The 17602-nt window shown below is 41.2% G+C and overlaps 3 protein-coding genes across 4 annotated transcripts; all 3 read left to right on the forward strand.

Annotated features, from left to right (window-relative positions):
* The first annotated feature begins 41 nt into the window (after positions 1-41).
* tektl1 (tektin like 1) lies at positions 42-5693 on the forward strand. Its single transcript, XM_004573571.6, has 8 exons — positions 42-434; positions 1742-2026; positions 2293-2397; positions 3569-3719; positions 4053-4219; positions 4304-4399; positions 4472-4585; positions 5405-5693. Exons 1-8 carry the CDS (start codon positions 105-107, stop codon positions 5600-5602), a joined length of 1446 nt encoding a protein of 481 aa, XP_004573628.2. The 5' UTR covers positions 42-104; the 3' UTR covers positions 5603-5693.
* Positions 5694-5769: 76 nt separating this feature from the next.
* On the forward strand, positions 5770-11957 carry LOC101472916 (uncharacterized). Its single transcript, XM_004573572.5, has 3 exons — positions 5770-8284; positions 9314-9433; positions 9558-11957. Exons 1-3 carry the CDS (start codon positions 8233-8235, stop codon positions 9761-9763), a joined length of 378 nt encoding a protein of 125 aa, XP_004573629.1. The 5' UTR covers positions 5770-8232; the 3' UTR covers positions 9764-11957.
* Positions 11958-12136: 179 nt separating this feature from the next.
* LOC143421153 (zona pellucida sperm-binding protein 3-like) lies at positions 12137-17068 on the forward strand. Of its 2 annotated transcripts, none has more exons than XM_076890290.1 (8): positions 12137-12747; positions 14293-14408; positions 14520-14623; positions 15504-15678; positions 15763-15868; positions 16362-16450; positions 16535-16608; positions 16713-17068. In XM_076890290.1, exons 1-8 carry the CDS (start codon positions 12187-12189, stop codon positions 17048-17050), a joined length of 1563 nt encoding a protein of 520 aa, XP_076746405.1. In that variant the 5' UTR covers positions 12137-12186; the 3' UTR covers positions 17051-17068. The 2 variants fall into 2 exon arrangements, with proteins under 2 accessions (XP_076746405.1, XP_076746406.1); XM_076890291.1 differs by having other exon boundaries at positions 16365-16450.
* Positions 17069-17602: the final 534 nt, after the last annotated feature.

Below are 17602 nucleotides of genomic sequence, written 5' to 3' on the forward strand. Positions count from 1 at the left end.
TTCTCTCCAATCACCAAACAGCTTGGAGTTTCTAGTTACTTTAGCTACTGTTGCTATGGAGATGACACAAAGTTTTCACCCTGGATACTTGGTAGCAGTCACAGATGAGGCCAGTTCATAGCATAGTGATGCAGGTTCAGTCTGTTCCCCTCGGCTCTGTTACCATCGGACCGCAGTCCTGGCGCGAGGGTACGGTCCGCTCCATTCGGCGTGCTGAGCGCCTGGTCCGGCAGACTCGAGCCGGGCAGCCCGCTGCGTGCAGCCAGCCCCGGAGCGGCAGCAGCAGCGCCGCTGCAGGAGTAAGCCTAAAGCGCTCAGACGGCACAGCGGAAGTCACAGCCAGAGATAAGATAAGAGCGGAGGCGTGCAGACCGAGGAGTCGTGACTGCGTCTGCAACCAGAAGATATCAAGACGCCAAAGTGCAGGAGCCATGGTGAGACAAACGATCCACAGTGTGCCAGGGTGGTGTGAAAGCCTGAAGTTATAGATTTTAAAAGTAAATATATGTAAACTATTCTAAACTAGCGTTCACAGTTACAGGAATCCATATGAAAACTGCACAAGAGTTTAAACTTCATTTCATATTGAATAATAATGAATAACTGTTTTGCTCTGTAATTAAGTCAAGGCAGCTTTATTTGTAGAGCAAATTTAAAAGACATCAAGTATCGGCCAGAGTGCTGAACAGAGGGACGTGGAATAAAAAAAAAAAGAGGAATTAAGATAAAGGAGGTAAAGAAGATCCAAAAAATCCATATATATACACATAAGCAGACTCTTAAATACACTTGTCTATACAAGTATATATGTACACATACATGCATATACGTATAGACACACACAGGTATGCACGTGGACATAAATACATGTATACATATACACATGCATACAACATCCAATGTGATAACAGACCAGAATAACTAAGATAGAATAAAAGACTTAATCAGTCTCTTTAATTATGTCATAACCCAGCACGAGCAACTGTTTTAGCATCTAAATATACTAAAAGTACCTAAATTAAAATTACTCATAATGCATTAACACACTGGAGGTGATTTTAATTACTTATACCCCTGAATAGCTTTATTTAATACAGCATTATACATATTCATAGATTTAAAATCTGCAAAGCAAAAATAATGGTGTGGTGCACACAGATGTGGAGTATTTGCTTCCAGGATTAAAGCATCTAAAAACAGAATCACAGAGAAATACTTAAACAAAGTCTATTAAAACTGAATCAGCAAAGTATTTAAGTAAATCTACTAAACTGCTGCTACTACTACATTCCACTGCTCACCCTATCCATGCCCTCATCCTGTGGTGTTGGGCATTGTGAGCTCAACAGTACTCCAGTCCAGTGGCATGCAGACGTTAAATTTATGGGGTATGAGCCTGAAAAGGTTGGAATCTCAGCTCGTAGGGAGCCAGGATGAGATGTTTTAGGAGATAAACAGACTGAAACATTCTTTACAGAACACTGCAGAGCAATGAAAAGCCCACGGAGGAAAGTACAGCTTTATAAATCAGCAATATTTTACACTTGTTGGTAGAGGCAGAGCTAAATTCATTTAAGACTCTCATCTCTGAGACATTTTAAGACTTAAAACACCTTTATTTTCGAACTCTTTCTATATTAAAAGCCTTCACTTGTTTTTATTTAGATTTTCATCTTCTGCATCTTTTAAAGTTGACTGATGTTTTTGAGTATTGGACTCAGACATTGAGCTTTTTTTAAAGTTCCCTGGTGGCTCTCAGAGGACACCTGTGGCCCCGTTCCCACCTTCCAGCCTGCGTGAGCAGTGTGCCGGAGCCAGTGTTGCTGTAGTTGCTGACTACATGCGCAGAGTTCGGGAGGTGGAGGTCCAGCTGCGCAGGCAGGCTGGCAGAGTGACCGAGGAAGGTGTCAAGCTGGAGAGAGAGCGAGGACATCTGGAGAGGATGCTGCGCAGTCTTAGGACCAATCTGACCATCAACCAGAAGAGCTCGGAGGGGAGAACCAGGAGGCCATCCACCACTGAGACGGCAAGCTTACACAACACTTAAAATGCTGAAATTCTTCTGTCTACTTTGGTGTTAAAGATGCTCAACCGTGGTGAAGTATTTTCTGCCCGGCACCTCAGGATCATTTTCAGGATTTCAAGTGCAAAAACTTGCCTGCTTGCCTCACACACATACAGCATTAAATCTTTATTACCTCCAGTGTCACTGAGAGTTAATCCAGCACCAAGGATTATTTGATGAAGTTCAGAGCTGTAGACTGAGGCCCTGACAGGTCTGCCCGTTTGCAGGAGAGAGATGGTGCTGATTACTTGCTGCTGTGGGAGAGGAGAGAGCTGGCTGAGCTGAAACAGGATCTGGAGGGAACACTGAAAACCACACTGAGCCAGCTTCAGGTGATTTACAGTCCTCTGTCTTCATCGCTTGACTTGTTTTCCCTCTACTCTACCCTCACAGGCATGAGAGAGGTTAGAAAAACAACAATGCTCAGGTATCACTAACCTCCACCCTTCTTCTTTAGATTTTGTTGTTGCTGGATTTATAGGGACAGTTTATCCACCTAAACTGTTCCGATGTGAGACGAGTGAATTCTCTTAAATTTAACACATTTAAAAATCCAAAAAACTTGTGAGCAGTTTTGTGACTAGAAGTTTGGTGGATGTAGATAGTAGAAAAAAAAGTAGTTCCTTTGTTTTGGTTCTTTGAAGACCAAAAGGCGAGTGCCATTAGGTTGCATTATATTCAAGAAAAGGCATAGACCCACTGATAAGATGGTACGGTGATGTGTCTGTTTTAGAGTCAGTTGTCCAATCTTGTTGGTTAGAACTACAGGCCAGAGGAAACATATGTAAATTCACTTTTGAGGTGAACTGTTCCTTTAAGTTAAAGCTCAGGCATTTCAGGGGATGAGTAACAGGAAGTAACAGCCATGTAGCATATATCTTTGAGGTTGCTAAACTTAACATGTTTATGTTTACTGGGTTACTGAAACTCTGCTGCGTATCCAGGCTGTTGATGCCTCGACCAGCTGAATGAAGAATTGAAAGATTGCCTGCATGGGTTTCTTTAGGCTGCTGCAGCTTTTCCCCACAGCAGAACTGCTTGTTGACTCTGAATAGGCTGTATGTGTGAATGTGAGCTTGAATGAAGGTCTTTCTGTGTTGGCCCTGTGATAGACGGGGACATGTTCAGGGTCTAGTCCACCATTTGCCTTATGAGCTGGGATGCTGGGATAAGCTAAAGGCCCGAATGCCCCTGAACTGGATGGGCTGTTTGTTGTCAAGCAAGCGCACTGAACAGAGAGTATAACTGGTGCTGTTAGCCTGAGTCAAGAATAATGTACATAGACAGAAAGATACATGTAGCCACTGTGAAATAACCGATTGGTTTGCGGTTTGCATTTTCAGTCGAAAAAAAACCCCCACTTGAAAATCTCACATATTTTATGTTATGAAACTTTTTATTGTTATTTTTTACCACATTTTTCTGTCTGCAAAGTAACCCGTACCTATATATTTGTCTGCCAGCTGCTGTCCTAATGCATTATTTCCTGCCTTCTTCTTTAAGGCCCTGGGTGAGAGCAGCAGACAGCTGCTGGACTGTGCCAGTGAGAGGGCTCGAGTACTGGAACTGCTCCCTCTCAGTGGCTCTGCTGGAGGACATGACTCTGCACCTCAGACCTTTATCAAAACAGACCCCATCAGCCCCTTTACTCCAGGTACACTCAGGACAAGGAGAAGCTCTCGTTAAGAAATTATATAAGAAATAAGAGCAAATTTTGCCCAAATATCAATGAAACAAGTGAGAAAAACAACAGCACAGTTCTTACACCACACATAAATTATATATTTTCAAAACAAGATCCTAAAAACAGAGAAGTATAAACTCCAGATCTTTAATTAAACGAATTAGTTGCTTTGCGTGTGGTCACTAATCTACACAGCCAGTGTCCCTGCTGACACTCAGAGAAAGAGCAGATCATCTTAAAACAGATCTCCTGTGTCCTCAGGATTAAAATTGACAGATAGGATATCTCCTGCTTCTCTTGCAGAGTGTAAAAAGGCTTTAGAGTCGTCCTCCCTGAGGGTCAACCAGTCGCAGCTACTGAGAGAAACCATCAGACGGACGCTAACCAGCGCCATCAGCAGGCAGAAAGCTGCTCATTGCGCTGTCAACGACGGCCTGGTGAAAAAAATTGCAGAGACAGTCACTCTGCAGGTAAAAAGATCCTGAATTAATGCAGAAGTGCATTTTTGTATTAAAGTAATAACACATACTTAACCATCATTCTGTCTTCTGTAGCAAAATCTGGCGCTGACGTCTGCAGCCACCCGGCAGGCCATGTTTCGTAAGCAGAGGGAGATCAACTGCATTCGTCACAGCCACGGCAGAGCACAGGTCAGAGAGCGTGTGGAGCGTGTTTATTTGAGATTTCATGAAAACGTTTGGCTCACGCTGTCCTGCTCACAGGGTCCAGAGTACAGCGGCGATCTTCTGTCCAGAGAGAAGCTCAACAGGCCTCTGGTGAAGGTTTATCAGAGACACCCGGGGACACAGTTACCTGAAGCTGCTCAGCTCATTCAGGTGCGTCCGACACACATTCGGCTGCCACATTCATTATCATACTTCCTGAAGTGTGTTTTGGCCTTTACCTCGTCCTGATGTCAGGTATCTGAGTCTCTGACTGCTGAGGTTACATGTGTGTGTTTGCACTGTGATGCTAAGCTGGGAGTGTACTCTAAGCCAGCTGGACCTTTTGTGCTGAAACGACTAAGCTAACAGACTCTGCTGCAGGTGTGTCAACATGGACGGTGCCTTTCACATGCAAACTGAACCAGTGATAAATTGAACATAATTAATCTGCAGCTTTAATATTTCCAATCATGTTTTCTTTTTTATATTCTGGTAACATTTAATAACTTTGCTGATTACTGATGGATAAATATTTAATACACATTTGTACAAAGAAAAAAAAAAATCCAAATACAGGGTGAGCAGAATGCTCTGGGGTGATGTTAGTTTGCACTTGAACTCTGCAGAAACTAATCTGCATGAAGTTTGTCTGCAGAAACTGAAGCTGAGACTTGTTTCTAAATTCTGCCTCATGCATTTTATGGTTTGCAAAAATAAATTGTGACCTCAAAGCAGAACGATAGGCGTGAAGCACAGTCTCACTCTTCAGCTCAGTCTTTAAAATGATGCTTAATAATGCTTTGCATGTCAGATACGACTAAAAATGAACACAAACTGAACATTTACCAGGATTCGTATCATTATCATTATGGAGTACAGTGGCTGGTGTTCACTTGTATTAAAAAAGCAAAGTGGTTTATCACTCTAACCTCTCATTTTTCCTCAGACAAACAAAATCATTTTGAAATGTGTTTCCTGTGTGTCTCTCAGAGCGGTGCAGCGCTCAGACGATGTCTTAAGTCCTCTGAGGGTGAGCTGGGGAAGCTGGAGCACACATGTCTGCAGCTGCTGGATGACCTGCAGGGCAAGAGAGCTGCAGCTCAGGTGGACGCAGCTGTGGTCCGCATGAGGCGTCAGCAGGTCGACAAGCGAGCCATGCCCGCCTTCCTCCAGCAAGGGGCGCTGTGATGCTAATTTAGTTAATGAGGGGAACTATTTACAGGTTAAAGAACATTAGAACAGCTTGAAAATGCACTTTAAGGTAAAATGTTCATGCACAGTCTTGTTTCTTTGGCTTATTTATGTTTTTTCCTAAGCTGTTTAGTTTTAGTTGAACTGTATTGCATAATCATAGATATTTAATACACAAGTGATCTGCAAATTTCAGAAAAAACACATTTTATTCACAAACCAAAACATTACATGTTTCAACTTAGAAAATATACAATTTTGGAAATATTAGCTCATTTTGAATTTGATGTGGCAACACGTCTCAAAAAAGTTGGGACAGATTGTGTGGCAGTGTCCTGTGGCCCCTCTTCTTTTATATCCAGTCCCTAAATGTCCAGGGTCTGGGGAGAGCAGCTGCTGGACCTTTGGTCCTTTTCTTCTCTGATAGCTGATTCTAGCTGCTTAACAGTTATATTTCTTGTTTCATGATGCTTCAAAGGTTTTATGTTGATGAAAAGTCTGGAATGCAAGCAGGCCTCTCCAGCACTGAGTTCTGATAATAAGTCAGATTGTCCCTCTCGTCCTCAGTCTGGAGGACACAGTGTCCATGTTTTCCAGTAAGAATTTCAGATTTCAGTTTGTCCACAGAACAATTTTCCACTTTGCCTTTTAACGAGCTTTTTCCCCAGAGAAGTTCTTTGCATGGTTGTGCGTTACCCTGCTTTTGGGGATGGCGCAGAGAGCTGTGTTCAAAGACTGTGATTTCTGGAAATGTTGCTGAGTCCATGCAGTTGTTTCCATGACTGAATCATGTTGGTTTTTAATGCAGGGCTGCCTGAGGGTCCAACGATCACAGGCATACAGTTTAGAGTTTTGACTTGATCATCATTTGCATATCACCATCATGCAGATGATGAGATAGTTTTTTACACCAAGAAGTATTATTATAACTTTTCATGTTAATCTCAGACTCTTCTGTTGGTACAGCCCATCCAAAAATCCTGTTCTCCAGATTTAAATTCTAGTGTGTCTGAGCCGTCTGATCTGTGGATGGATATTCTAACCAAACTCTGAGCTGATAGCCTCATACTGCATCATCTTGTTAAATACGACAACTTCTGGCTCCAAAAAAATGAGCACTGTTCGATTCAATTCAATTCAATTTTATTTATATAGCGCCAAATCACAACAAAAGTCGCCTCAAGGTGCTTTATATTGTACAGTAGATACAGAGAAAAGCCCAACAATCATATGACCCCCTATGAGCAAGCACTTTGGTGACAGTGGGAAGTAAAAACTCCCTTTTAACAGGAAGAAACCTCTGGCAGAACCATGCTCAGGGAGGGGCGGGGCCATCTGCTGTGATTGGTTGGGGTGGGAGAAGCAAAACACCATCTTTGACACTTAAAATACAAAATCAAAGACCATGGGGTATGTCTGTTTGTTGTTTGCACCAACAGGCATCTGGAGCTATCATCAAGTGGACACTCAAAGAACTGCAGCATTTAGGAATCGCATGCTAAATACTGCAGGCTGTTATTCTGCAGTCTGGCCTGATAGAATAGAATAGCCTTTATTGTCATTGTACATGTGCAATGAAATTGTGATGTACAGTAGGAGAGATGAAATAAAAAAGAGAGCTTTGTTTGAGCTGCCTTCTCTCACTGGAGAGTTTAACGCCTGTGCTGTTAGGATGAAATCTTCAGCAGCTCCACAGAATTCAGCTCTGGGTTTGAAACCAGTATAATTCTGTGGGTTTCTCTCAAGACAGCGTATCACTCCACAGACACACACACACTTTCATTCTGATCTAATTAGGCTATCTGTTATTGAAATAACAATAATAACAACAATGGAAAGAATGACTTTTTGTATGCCTGAAAAACAGAAATAGGAAAAAGTATCCAGAGATGGAGTAATTCGATTATCTTATCTAACACACAATAATCATATACTGCAGATTATCTCAATGCAAACACTATGAACAAATCTTACTGTGAAAAAACATGAACTCACCCTGTGTTCAGTTTGAAACTGTGGGACTGTTCATTGCTTCTAATCACTTTTCTCGTCATGGGACTGCAGGTCACTTGACATCCCTCCCACCAAACTCAATGTCTTTCATTAGGAGATGAGATTTGATTTAATAAACCTGCCCTGCTTCACCTCAGTACAGACACATGTCACATCATTCTTTAGAAAAAAGAAGACCTCAAGAAAGCTTAATACTTTCCACTTTTTCCACATTTTAAGCTACACAGATGTGGATTTTCTTCATAAAGCCCCGTTGATTATCTTAAGTCTGAATGGACCTTTTCTAAGCAGCCATGGCTTCGAACAGAAGTCTAACAGTCTAATTTAATCATAAGGAGTGGGGTGGGAGATTCTCCCAGAGTTGATTAAGGGAATATTAAGAGAAACCAGTAAGAGATTTACCTTCAGATCTCTGTGGCTGCTCCGTCTGCGTGAAGCTAGTTTGTAAAACTTTAGCTTTAAATTAAAAGAACAAACAAAAAACAACTTGATTTCTTGAATTCAAGATGAAAACAGCGGATTCATTCTAGAAAATATTCTGAAAGAAACGCCTTTAAAAGCTGAAGCGTCGACCGGCAGGAGGATTTTCTCCTGGTGAGACAGAAACATCAGTGATGTCGAAGCTGCTTGGCTCTCTGCTTCTCCTGTGTTTACTTCCAGCTGTGGGTAAGTCAGCAAAGACGGTGTGTGCATGCTTCTGCTCGTGTGTTTAAAGGCACAATCCATGCAGCTATAGCGGACAGAAAACTCCAAGGTTAACATTAATATAAAAAACCTTATTTTCTTGCATAATTAAGATCTATTATTTTCCCCTCATTGTTTGATGTATGAAATTTTTGGAAAAGAACTATTTAAGTAGCTTTAATGTGAGATGAAGAAAGATGTAACTGGGAAACTGGAACCATTACACCTTATAAAACTGCCTAAATAAAATTATTTTAAAATACAGAAATATTTTTGTTTAGTAATGAATATGTTTGATCTTTGTATTACTTGTACATATAAAAAACCTCTTTGTGTCACATGATGCCGTTCCATAAGAAATATCCAAGTGCAGTAGCAATCAGAGGTAGTTAACATAGAAGAGTTTAAATAGCTGAGGCTAACAGACAGTGCACAAGAGAGTGCACGCAGGGTGGAGTGGGTGGAGGTGAGACAGAAGGATACATGTGAAAGTAAAAGGGAAGGTTTATAAGACGGTAGTGAGACCTGCTGTGACGTATGGTTTGGAGACTGTGGCACTGATAAAACAACACGAGGCAGGATTTCACTGAGAGTGACCGGACAGGATTAGAAGCTAATATATCAGAAGAGGCGAGCCTGAGTTTGTTTGGACATGCGCAGAGAAGGGATGGTGGATATGTTTTAGAAAGGATGTTTAATACCAGGCAGGAGATGCGTGATGTAGTGGAGGAGGATCTGCAGATGGTGACCTCTAAAGGAAGCAGCTGAAAGAAGAAGTGGTTAACATTCGTGTTAGTGGTAAAGAGAAAGCAGTGTGTTTCATCATATTAGGGCTGCAACAAATAAATATTCTAACCACTGATTAATCTCGGTGATTAATCATTTTGAAGTACATTTTTAAAAGCAGTTTAAAAGACATCCGTTTTTACCATCCTTGTATTTTGTGATTATTATGATTCAGTTGACTTTTTTTACTGTGGCTCACATGCAAAACTCACATCTGTACTTCAGTTCCCCTCTTCTGTTACACCTGTGTGTTCCCCACCATCTCCCCTCTGGACTGCATCAGATTCCCCCTGAAGTGTCCACCTGGGCAGCTCTGTCTGTCCAGCCGAGCCGTGGGTGAGAAAGGTGAGTTCAACTCGAGTCACTGAAAGTCAAATTTAAATGAATCAAAACTGAGAAAAAGAAGCGAGAAAGGTCAGCGCCCGGCTCGGGGAGGAGTGTGTCAGTGTGATTTGCTTCTTTCTTTCAGGGGACTTCCGTGTGGTTTTGTACGAGAAGAGCTGCGTCCTGCCCTCCCTGTGCGGAATCACGGGTGAAAAATACGCGCTGGGACTCAACTTCACCTTCACCAATGAATGCTGCAACACTCACTTGTGTAATGGCGCTGCTACATCTGCTGCCCCCTACTGGATTGGGACATTATTCACACTTCTAACTCTGTACTCCGTTTGGTGAATAGTCAATGATATAAAGCAGTTCGGCAGAGATAGTTCCTATTTCCGCCCTCTAATGGACAAAAGCTGTACTAAACTTTTTAAAAACACTATATTTATTTATTTTTACTCTAACAGTAAATCGGTAACAATAAGGCAAGCGCACCAGTGTAGTTCAAGTTCAAGTTCAAATTTTATTCGCCACATGCAGTGGCAGGTTGCCCTGCAGTGGAATGAACCCGCCCCCGACCTTACACACACTACACAGACATCACATGGGGATACAAGTCAGAGAACGGTTGCATTACAGAAAAACCACTGAAATGTCCACTACAATGGGAAAGTACAAGAGGAAAAAAAGAGACCTCTACTCATGCTGGGCTCCTATAGGAGGACAGCATGAGAACAGGAAACAAAAAAACTCCTCTGCACAGAAAGCACAGAAATGTCCACAGTACAACATTATAGAGCACGTGACCAGCAACAGGGATGGGTAGGGGATAAGGAGTAATCCCAGGCAACACAGCAGCCATCCTGTAATATCCAAATTCACACAGACACACATGAAAAAGTACAACGTTTAAAACAAACAATATCCTGGTAAATTTTCTGTTGGATCCAAAAATCTCACAAAATTAAAAAAAAACGTTTTGTCGTTCAGTATATGCAGGTCTTGAAGGTTTGAGTCCATTTATAATATTTTGTCTTCATTAATTTTTGCTCATTTTTATGATATGTCTGTGTTTCTGGATACAAACCAATCACAGTGAAACAGGCTTTCTTTAGCCTCTGCACATTTAGTTCATATGCATATTTATATCGTAACAATTTACCTGCATTAACCAGTTACAGTGTATTAATCTGAGGCATGAATTCACCTGCGGATATTTTCATTTTAAAATCTTTGTTCTGTGCATTTATTTCATGACCTGAAGTTTCTGACGAGCAGGATGGAAACATTCTAAAATACTGATATGACTGCCTTTTAGTGGTGTGCAGATTCTTCCGATACCAGTAATTTATATTCTAGAATCGATTCTCATATTAAAATATCGATATTTTAGTACTTTGGGGTAAATTTGTAGTTTTTCATTAACAGGAACACAGTGGAAAGAAACTATATCATTCTGATCGTCTAAATTGGAAGGAACTACTTCCTCTTACGCCTTTCACAGTCATATGCGAAATATAAATGTATAAATGTGTGGCAGCCCCTGGCGTGGGCACTCACAACAATGGCTGAGCGTGAACGGAGTCATGTGTGGACGTATTTTACCTCCACAAACGGCCGAGACGTGGTTTGCGATACATGTGGCAAGACAGTGAGGTGCTGTGTCAACACCACTAACCTGTCAAACACCTCAGAGTAAATCATATCACAGAATATGACGAGCGTATGTTGAGGCGAACTGAAGAGGAGGAGAGGGACAGGTGCTGCTAGGGGAGACAGATGAATTTCGCGGAGTCCTTTAGTGCTGCAGGCAGGCAACGTGTTCAAATAGTGCAAAACTTCAGTTTTGTTTTTAATTTCTACATGATAATTCTACATTATTAAGCAATATGAACAAGTAGTCTGATGTCCTGTAATCATTATGAAGTTATATTATTACGACTACATAATACAATTATATATTGTATTATGAAATACAATGAAACATTAAGTTTTTGTAGAGAGTATTGGTATCGGATCAGTATCGTCGATACGACTCGACGGAAAGGAAATCAGTGGTACCGCACATCACTACTGCCTTTCTTTAACAGTCCTTTGTATATATCAGCAGGTGTTTTGGAGGTCCATTGAGTTAAATGTGTTGGTTTTACAAAGCATGCAACCTGTAGAAGTGTAAAGGTTTTTTTATTCAGATTGAATCGATTCCTGTTATTGAAACAGTCAGGATAAGAACATCTGTCACCAGATGGTGAATCTTTTCACTCCTTTTAGAACACAAACAGTGACGAGTCACAGCCTGGCACCAAAATGTAGGCATAGACTAAACATCCAGGGTACCAATTGTTCCTGTTCCTCTGTATCATAGACATTCAATTGGTGGCATTTTGCATTGAAAATATATGTTTCATGATGAGATGCTGATCCCATGACCAGATGCTCAATAACAAAAATCATGCTGTTTTCTGCCCTGAAAACTGAATATATTTGTCTTCTTCTGTACTTCTGAAAGACAAAAAAAAAATGCTGGAAAAATAAAGCAAATGTAAAAGCACAAAATGTCAACGCAACCTTCTGTACTAACAGAGCCTGTAACTGGGAAATCTTTCATAGTATGAGAGATTGCGCGTTTTAATTAACTATGAAAAAGCAGCTGATTCTGGGGGAGGTCAGGTGATCCTCCTGGAAAACATCAAAACGTTGTTTTTACTTCAAACAGCCGGTGAGTGGCGCCCTTTGCTGTCCATCTGCGCCAGGTGTTGTTAATTTACCTCCACATGAGGAGAGCATCATCAGCCGTGACAGCCAACCTTCCGCCCTTTCGGACACTTTGTTGTATGTCACTGGGATTTCCGGGCATGCTTTACCTACCTTTCCTTCTCTTGCTGCCCGTGTTTGCGTCCACTGAAGCGGGGACAGCGGCCCCTCGGCCTTCGGAGCAGACAGCGCAGGTGATGAGAAAAGTTCCCCGGAGAGAAACGCCGACTCTCCTTTCGCCGCCGTACCTCCACCTCCCGGTGTTTCTGGACTCTCAAGTGCCGCTGGTGGATAAGGAGTACTTCTCTCCGCTCAGGGGCACGGGAGTGGAGCCTCTGCCCGAGCGCGTCCGGGACATCCTGCTCCCTATTCCGCCCAAATCCACTCCGCCCAGCGTCTCGGATGTTTCCGTGAAGACTACGTGTAAGCGGACAAAGATGCAAGTCCAGGTGGAGAGGAGCCTTCTGGGAACGGGTGAAGCCCGGTCTCAGCTCAAGCTGGGCACGTGCACAGCCAGCAAATCCACGAGGGATTACTTTTATTTTGAGTATGGCCTCGGTATGTGTGGAACCAAGCGCACGGTAAGTCTCAGGCAAGAAAGGACCCCAGAGAATTAAAAACGGAATTATACTGATTTTCTGTTCTTGTCCGAGATGATTAACCAGTTAAAAAAGACAGCTTTGTTTTGCGTCTTTAGTGGGTTACAGTGGACACAGAACTGTTACACCAATGACGACATCTAAAACGGTGAACATGTCAGTTATATGCCAGGCTTTGCTCCAGTAGGTTAAACTGGGCCTGGTACTACTTATTTCTTGGACTCACTAGAGTAGCTTTGCTTGATTTGTTTAATTTTACCGATTACCGGGCCTACAGCCCCAAGTTCACCCTCTGTCTGGAGCAAGATGCCTCACCTCACTTTAAAAAAAGCTTGCTTCTGATTGGTTCCCCCTGGCAAATGTAGGCTTGATCAGGAGGCGATTGTTTTTCTGTACTCACTGCCAGAGGAACTAACTTTACGACGTCACACCGAGCCAAGAGTCGGGGGGAAACTGTTAAACTGGACCTTTGGCTCACAGGGGTTACTGTCACACACACACACACACACACACACACACACACACACACACACACACACACACAGAAAATATGAAAAAGAAAAATTATAGATGAGCTGTAAATATGTCCATCTTTGGAGTTGCATACAGAAGCATCCATTATACTATTTCAACAATATCTGACTTTTTCTTGGCACAGCACAGGCAGGGTAAAATTATTTTTCTTAGTTCAGAGCAGGAATTTTGTGCTGCTGTTTAAGCGTATTCATCTTTAATAAGATCACAAAATGGGGAAAAAATACTGGAAGAGATTGTTGTTGTTTTTTTTACAAGAACCATGCAGAACAGAATCTGCCAAAAGTCCAACTTAAACAAGTGACTTATTAATCAATAAATCTGCCTTTAAATAAAACACAAAATGCTAAATATGTAGCGCAAAACAAGTCACAATGAATGCAAATTTATTAACAGAACATAAGGACACATATTTACTGAGAGCTGGAGGACAAGTCTTTGCCCCCCTGTTCCTAGCTTCAATGACCGGTCTGTATATGCACTTATTTCTGTCACACAAATTAATCAAAGTATTGCACTATTCATCTGATTGCATAGAGAAATCTTCTGTGCTGGAAAGATGTGGACATATTTATATATTTATACCCTCGTTTGTCCACTAAGGGGCTCTGTAGTAGGACACCACAGTCAGATAAACCTTTTTGAGTGTTTGGAGTTTTGGTCAGGTGACACAAAACACCCGATGATGTCAGCATTACTGTAAGATTTCATATTCCTATTGAACAAATAAGAAAACAATAGATATATTTCAATAAAAGTAGTTTAAATGTATGTTTCCATAACATTTTCATGTACTGCAGTAATTTATATTTGAATTTTAGTTTTTTGACTAAATCTTCAGTCATAAGATTAGGATTACATGTTGAGTAAGATTATGTCTACACCTGCTGTGATTCACTGTTGGCATTCAGCTCACTGCTGAGCCATAAAAGCCTGTCTCATAACTGTAGACAAAGTTTTATTTAAATGTTAATATAAAAATTCTGGTTGTAGATCATTGATAACCAGGTTGTCTATTCAAACACACTTCGTTACGACCCACCGAGACTCAAAGGACCAATCAGGCGAGTGGTGCCCTTCAACCTACCTGTGTCATGTTATTTTAACAGGTGAGCTTAAAAGATTAAATTGAGGACAGACAGAAACTTATTCATAACACACAAACTGTTTATTAATGCTGTTTTTCCATTTTTTTTTTTTTAATGCTAACAACCTTTTAGGTACCAATACACCTACAAAATTGGCTACATACCAAAGGTGCCCATACGCAGGCTCTTCAAACGAGTAAAGAACGGAGCTAAATTCAGTCTGACGCCACGAAACGGTAAACCTACAGAAATGTGTGCAGTTATTAAACCCCGGTGGATTTCTGAGGTTCTTGGTGGTCTTTGTTTATCAAATTAAATTAATTTTTGATAAACATTTTTCAATATCATTCAGAAGCAAGACCTTGATGTTAATGTGACAAATGCAAAGCTTGCAACTCTGTGCAGGTGCTAGAAACAGATTAATGTCAAAATCACTCGTGTGGTTTTGCTGAGTCACTGTTTCTTTAAGCACAGTATCCTAGTACACTCCTCCACACTAATCATGAGTCTTTGGATCCAGGAGGACATTTATATCTGGAATAATGATGTATTTTATTTAGATTACCAAACATTTAATTATTTCAATTTGATATGTGTTTATGAAGATCACAAGTTAAATGTCCAGTTTTGTTGTATTTCATAAAGATAAAAAATCCTCCCTATAGTGATTGAATCTGAATAGAAACATTAATTTCTTAAGTTGGTGCCACATTTCATCCAGATGTGTTCATAACTATTTGAGTCATGCTGCTAACAAACAAACTGCTTGGTGGCGCCATGGTGACGTCACCCTCATAAATATGTTGATGCTTTATGAGCTAAGATATCCAGGGAACACAAGGTTTTAATCATGTAGCAAGCTGACTTCAGAGATTCATTCTTTGCTACTAATATTTTGTTTTTGGCACCAACTTTACTCCTAACTGACACGTCAAGGATTTTGCAGATTGTCTGGAAAATACTTTGTCCAGTAGATATTCCGTCGATATTCAGGTGAATTTTTGCTTGCTTTCACACAACTGCTATCAAAATGATTTGTTTTTAAAGTGTGAGTGAGCTTTGCAGGTGCTTTTCCTGTCGCTTTACTGCTAATTTACTGTCCTATTTTCCTTTTAGCGAAATGGGAAAGGCTGTCCCCATCAGATCAGTACGTGCTCGGAAAGCCCATGTACTTTCAGGCCGAGGCCCTGCCCATGTCCCACGATGAGAGACTGTACATCCACTCGTGTTATGCCACTCCAGAGAAGTCCCACACATTCACGCTTAGATTCCCTGTTGTGAGAAACTTTGGGTAATGAATGTCACACGTCAAAAAAGCTGAAGCATTATTAAAAAAAATCATGCCATGGTCAGCTGTTTTCTCTTTCTGATAAAGATGTATGGTTGAAAGCAAAGGCGGGCGCTCCAGGTTCATCCCGTACAGAAACGATGCTGTGAGGTTCTCTGTGGATGCGTTCCTGTTCAAGGGAATGATGGGCCAGGTCAGCCGAAGTGTCACCAGACTATAATGTGCTTCATATGTTCTTGTACTTTATTTTATCCCAAGTTCTTTGCCGTAAATCAGTGATGGCTTGCATGTGTACTGAGAAGTAAGTAGATCTCGACATGTGCCTTTACCCGCTTGATTTAAAAATTTGAGTAAAGCAGAAGTCTTATATTTAAAACAAGCAAAGAGCTTCTTTATGCAGGCGCATTGTTATAATTACTCATCTTTCACTGTTAATCATTTGCTTCATGCAAAATTAATTGTTTGCTAAGCCTGTGCATGTGTAACTGTAAAAATTCAGTGGTTTTGGATGGCTGACCCCTTTTTAAATTAAATTGGGTTAGATTTGGCCCCCATATTAAAAAACAAAACAAAACAAAAAAAAAAAAAAAACATTTTTGGGAATATCTGGGAGTCAGTGTGGTTTGACTGAATAAAGCGATTTAAAAGCTAATAGAGTAAACTTGCTTTTTCTGTATCTGCTGCAGCAGCTGTACATGCACTGCATCATGTCTGTGGGCAGTTCGGTGCCTACACCCACAGCCAAGTCCTGCAACTACGACACAAAGGCCAGAAGGTTAGATTTCCCCTGAAGCTCTTCTTAAAAACGCTGTGATATGATGATATTGAAAGCGTCTGTTGTCTTTGCTGCTTTGTGCAGATGGGCTGAGCTGTATGGATCAGACACAGTGTGCAGCTGCTGTGACTCCAACTGTAGCTCTTCAGCATCCAATGGTGAATCATCACTTAAACTTTTCTTTGTTTAAAAAAAAAAAAAAATTGTTTGCTTTCTGCTGGAATTAAATGATTGAATATTAAAACATTTTCAACTTTTCCAGAGACTCAAATAATCAGCAGTCGGCCGTGGACCATAGAACCTAAAGCGAAAGCCATCGGCTCCCTGAAGAGGAACACGATCTCCATCAAAACAACAGCGGCACCGGAGTCAGTCATGACTGAGTGGAGGTGGACGTCACAGCCGGTGGTGACAGCAGCGCTTCCGATGGATAAGGTGGAGAAAACGGTGAAGGATTTGGAGTGGCCGTTTGGAGGTGGTGGAGTGATGTGGACTGAGGAGGAAGGTGAGGAAAAGCAGGGGAAGGGCTCTGCTTCTGTGGAGGAGGTGATCGCAGAACCCCGCCGGATATTTGAAGAAATATTTGATTTTGACAAATAAAGCTGGAGTTTGATCAGCGACGAGCTTCCTCCGGGTCTCTAATTTCAAACCAAATTAATTCCACTTGTATTTTTGCAAAAATGTTTTCTGTGGTAAACAAGTTTGAGAAAGTTGTTGTTGATACTGAGCAAATTGATTACCTTTATTTGATTTGCATCACTAAATCTATAAACAATGACATAAAGATTATTGGAAATTCAATCTCATACTTACTGAGCGATGGGTGAGAAAGTGGACACCCCCATAGGTTCTATAGAAAATAAACTTCATTGTGAAGCTCCAGGTCTGCCATCTTGTCGTTTGTGAGGACCAGATGTGTAGGTCAAAGCATGTTAGTGTGAATTTAATGTGTGCAGTGACTCAGTTTAGACATTTCTGTACTATCAATAATTATTTGGACTTCAATCACAGAGAGAAAGAAATGCAGGACTCACACTGGATCATCTCTCCAACAGTAAGAGAAGATATGAATGCAACTAATTTCAATTCAATGAGCATTTTGTCATCATTTCTATTTCTGTAAAAATTCAGGCGCTGGTAGTGAAGTGTTAT

Source organism: Maylandia zebra, linkage group LG11, assembly GCF_041146795.1.
Source record: "Maylandia zebra isolate NMK-2024a linkage group LG11, Mzebra_GT3a, whole genome shotgun sequence".
In the NCBI taxonomy this organism is placed as follows: domain Eukaryota; kingdom Metazoa; phylum Chordata; class Actinopteri; order Cichliformes; family Cichlidae; genus Maylandia; species Maylandia zebra.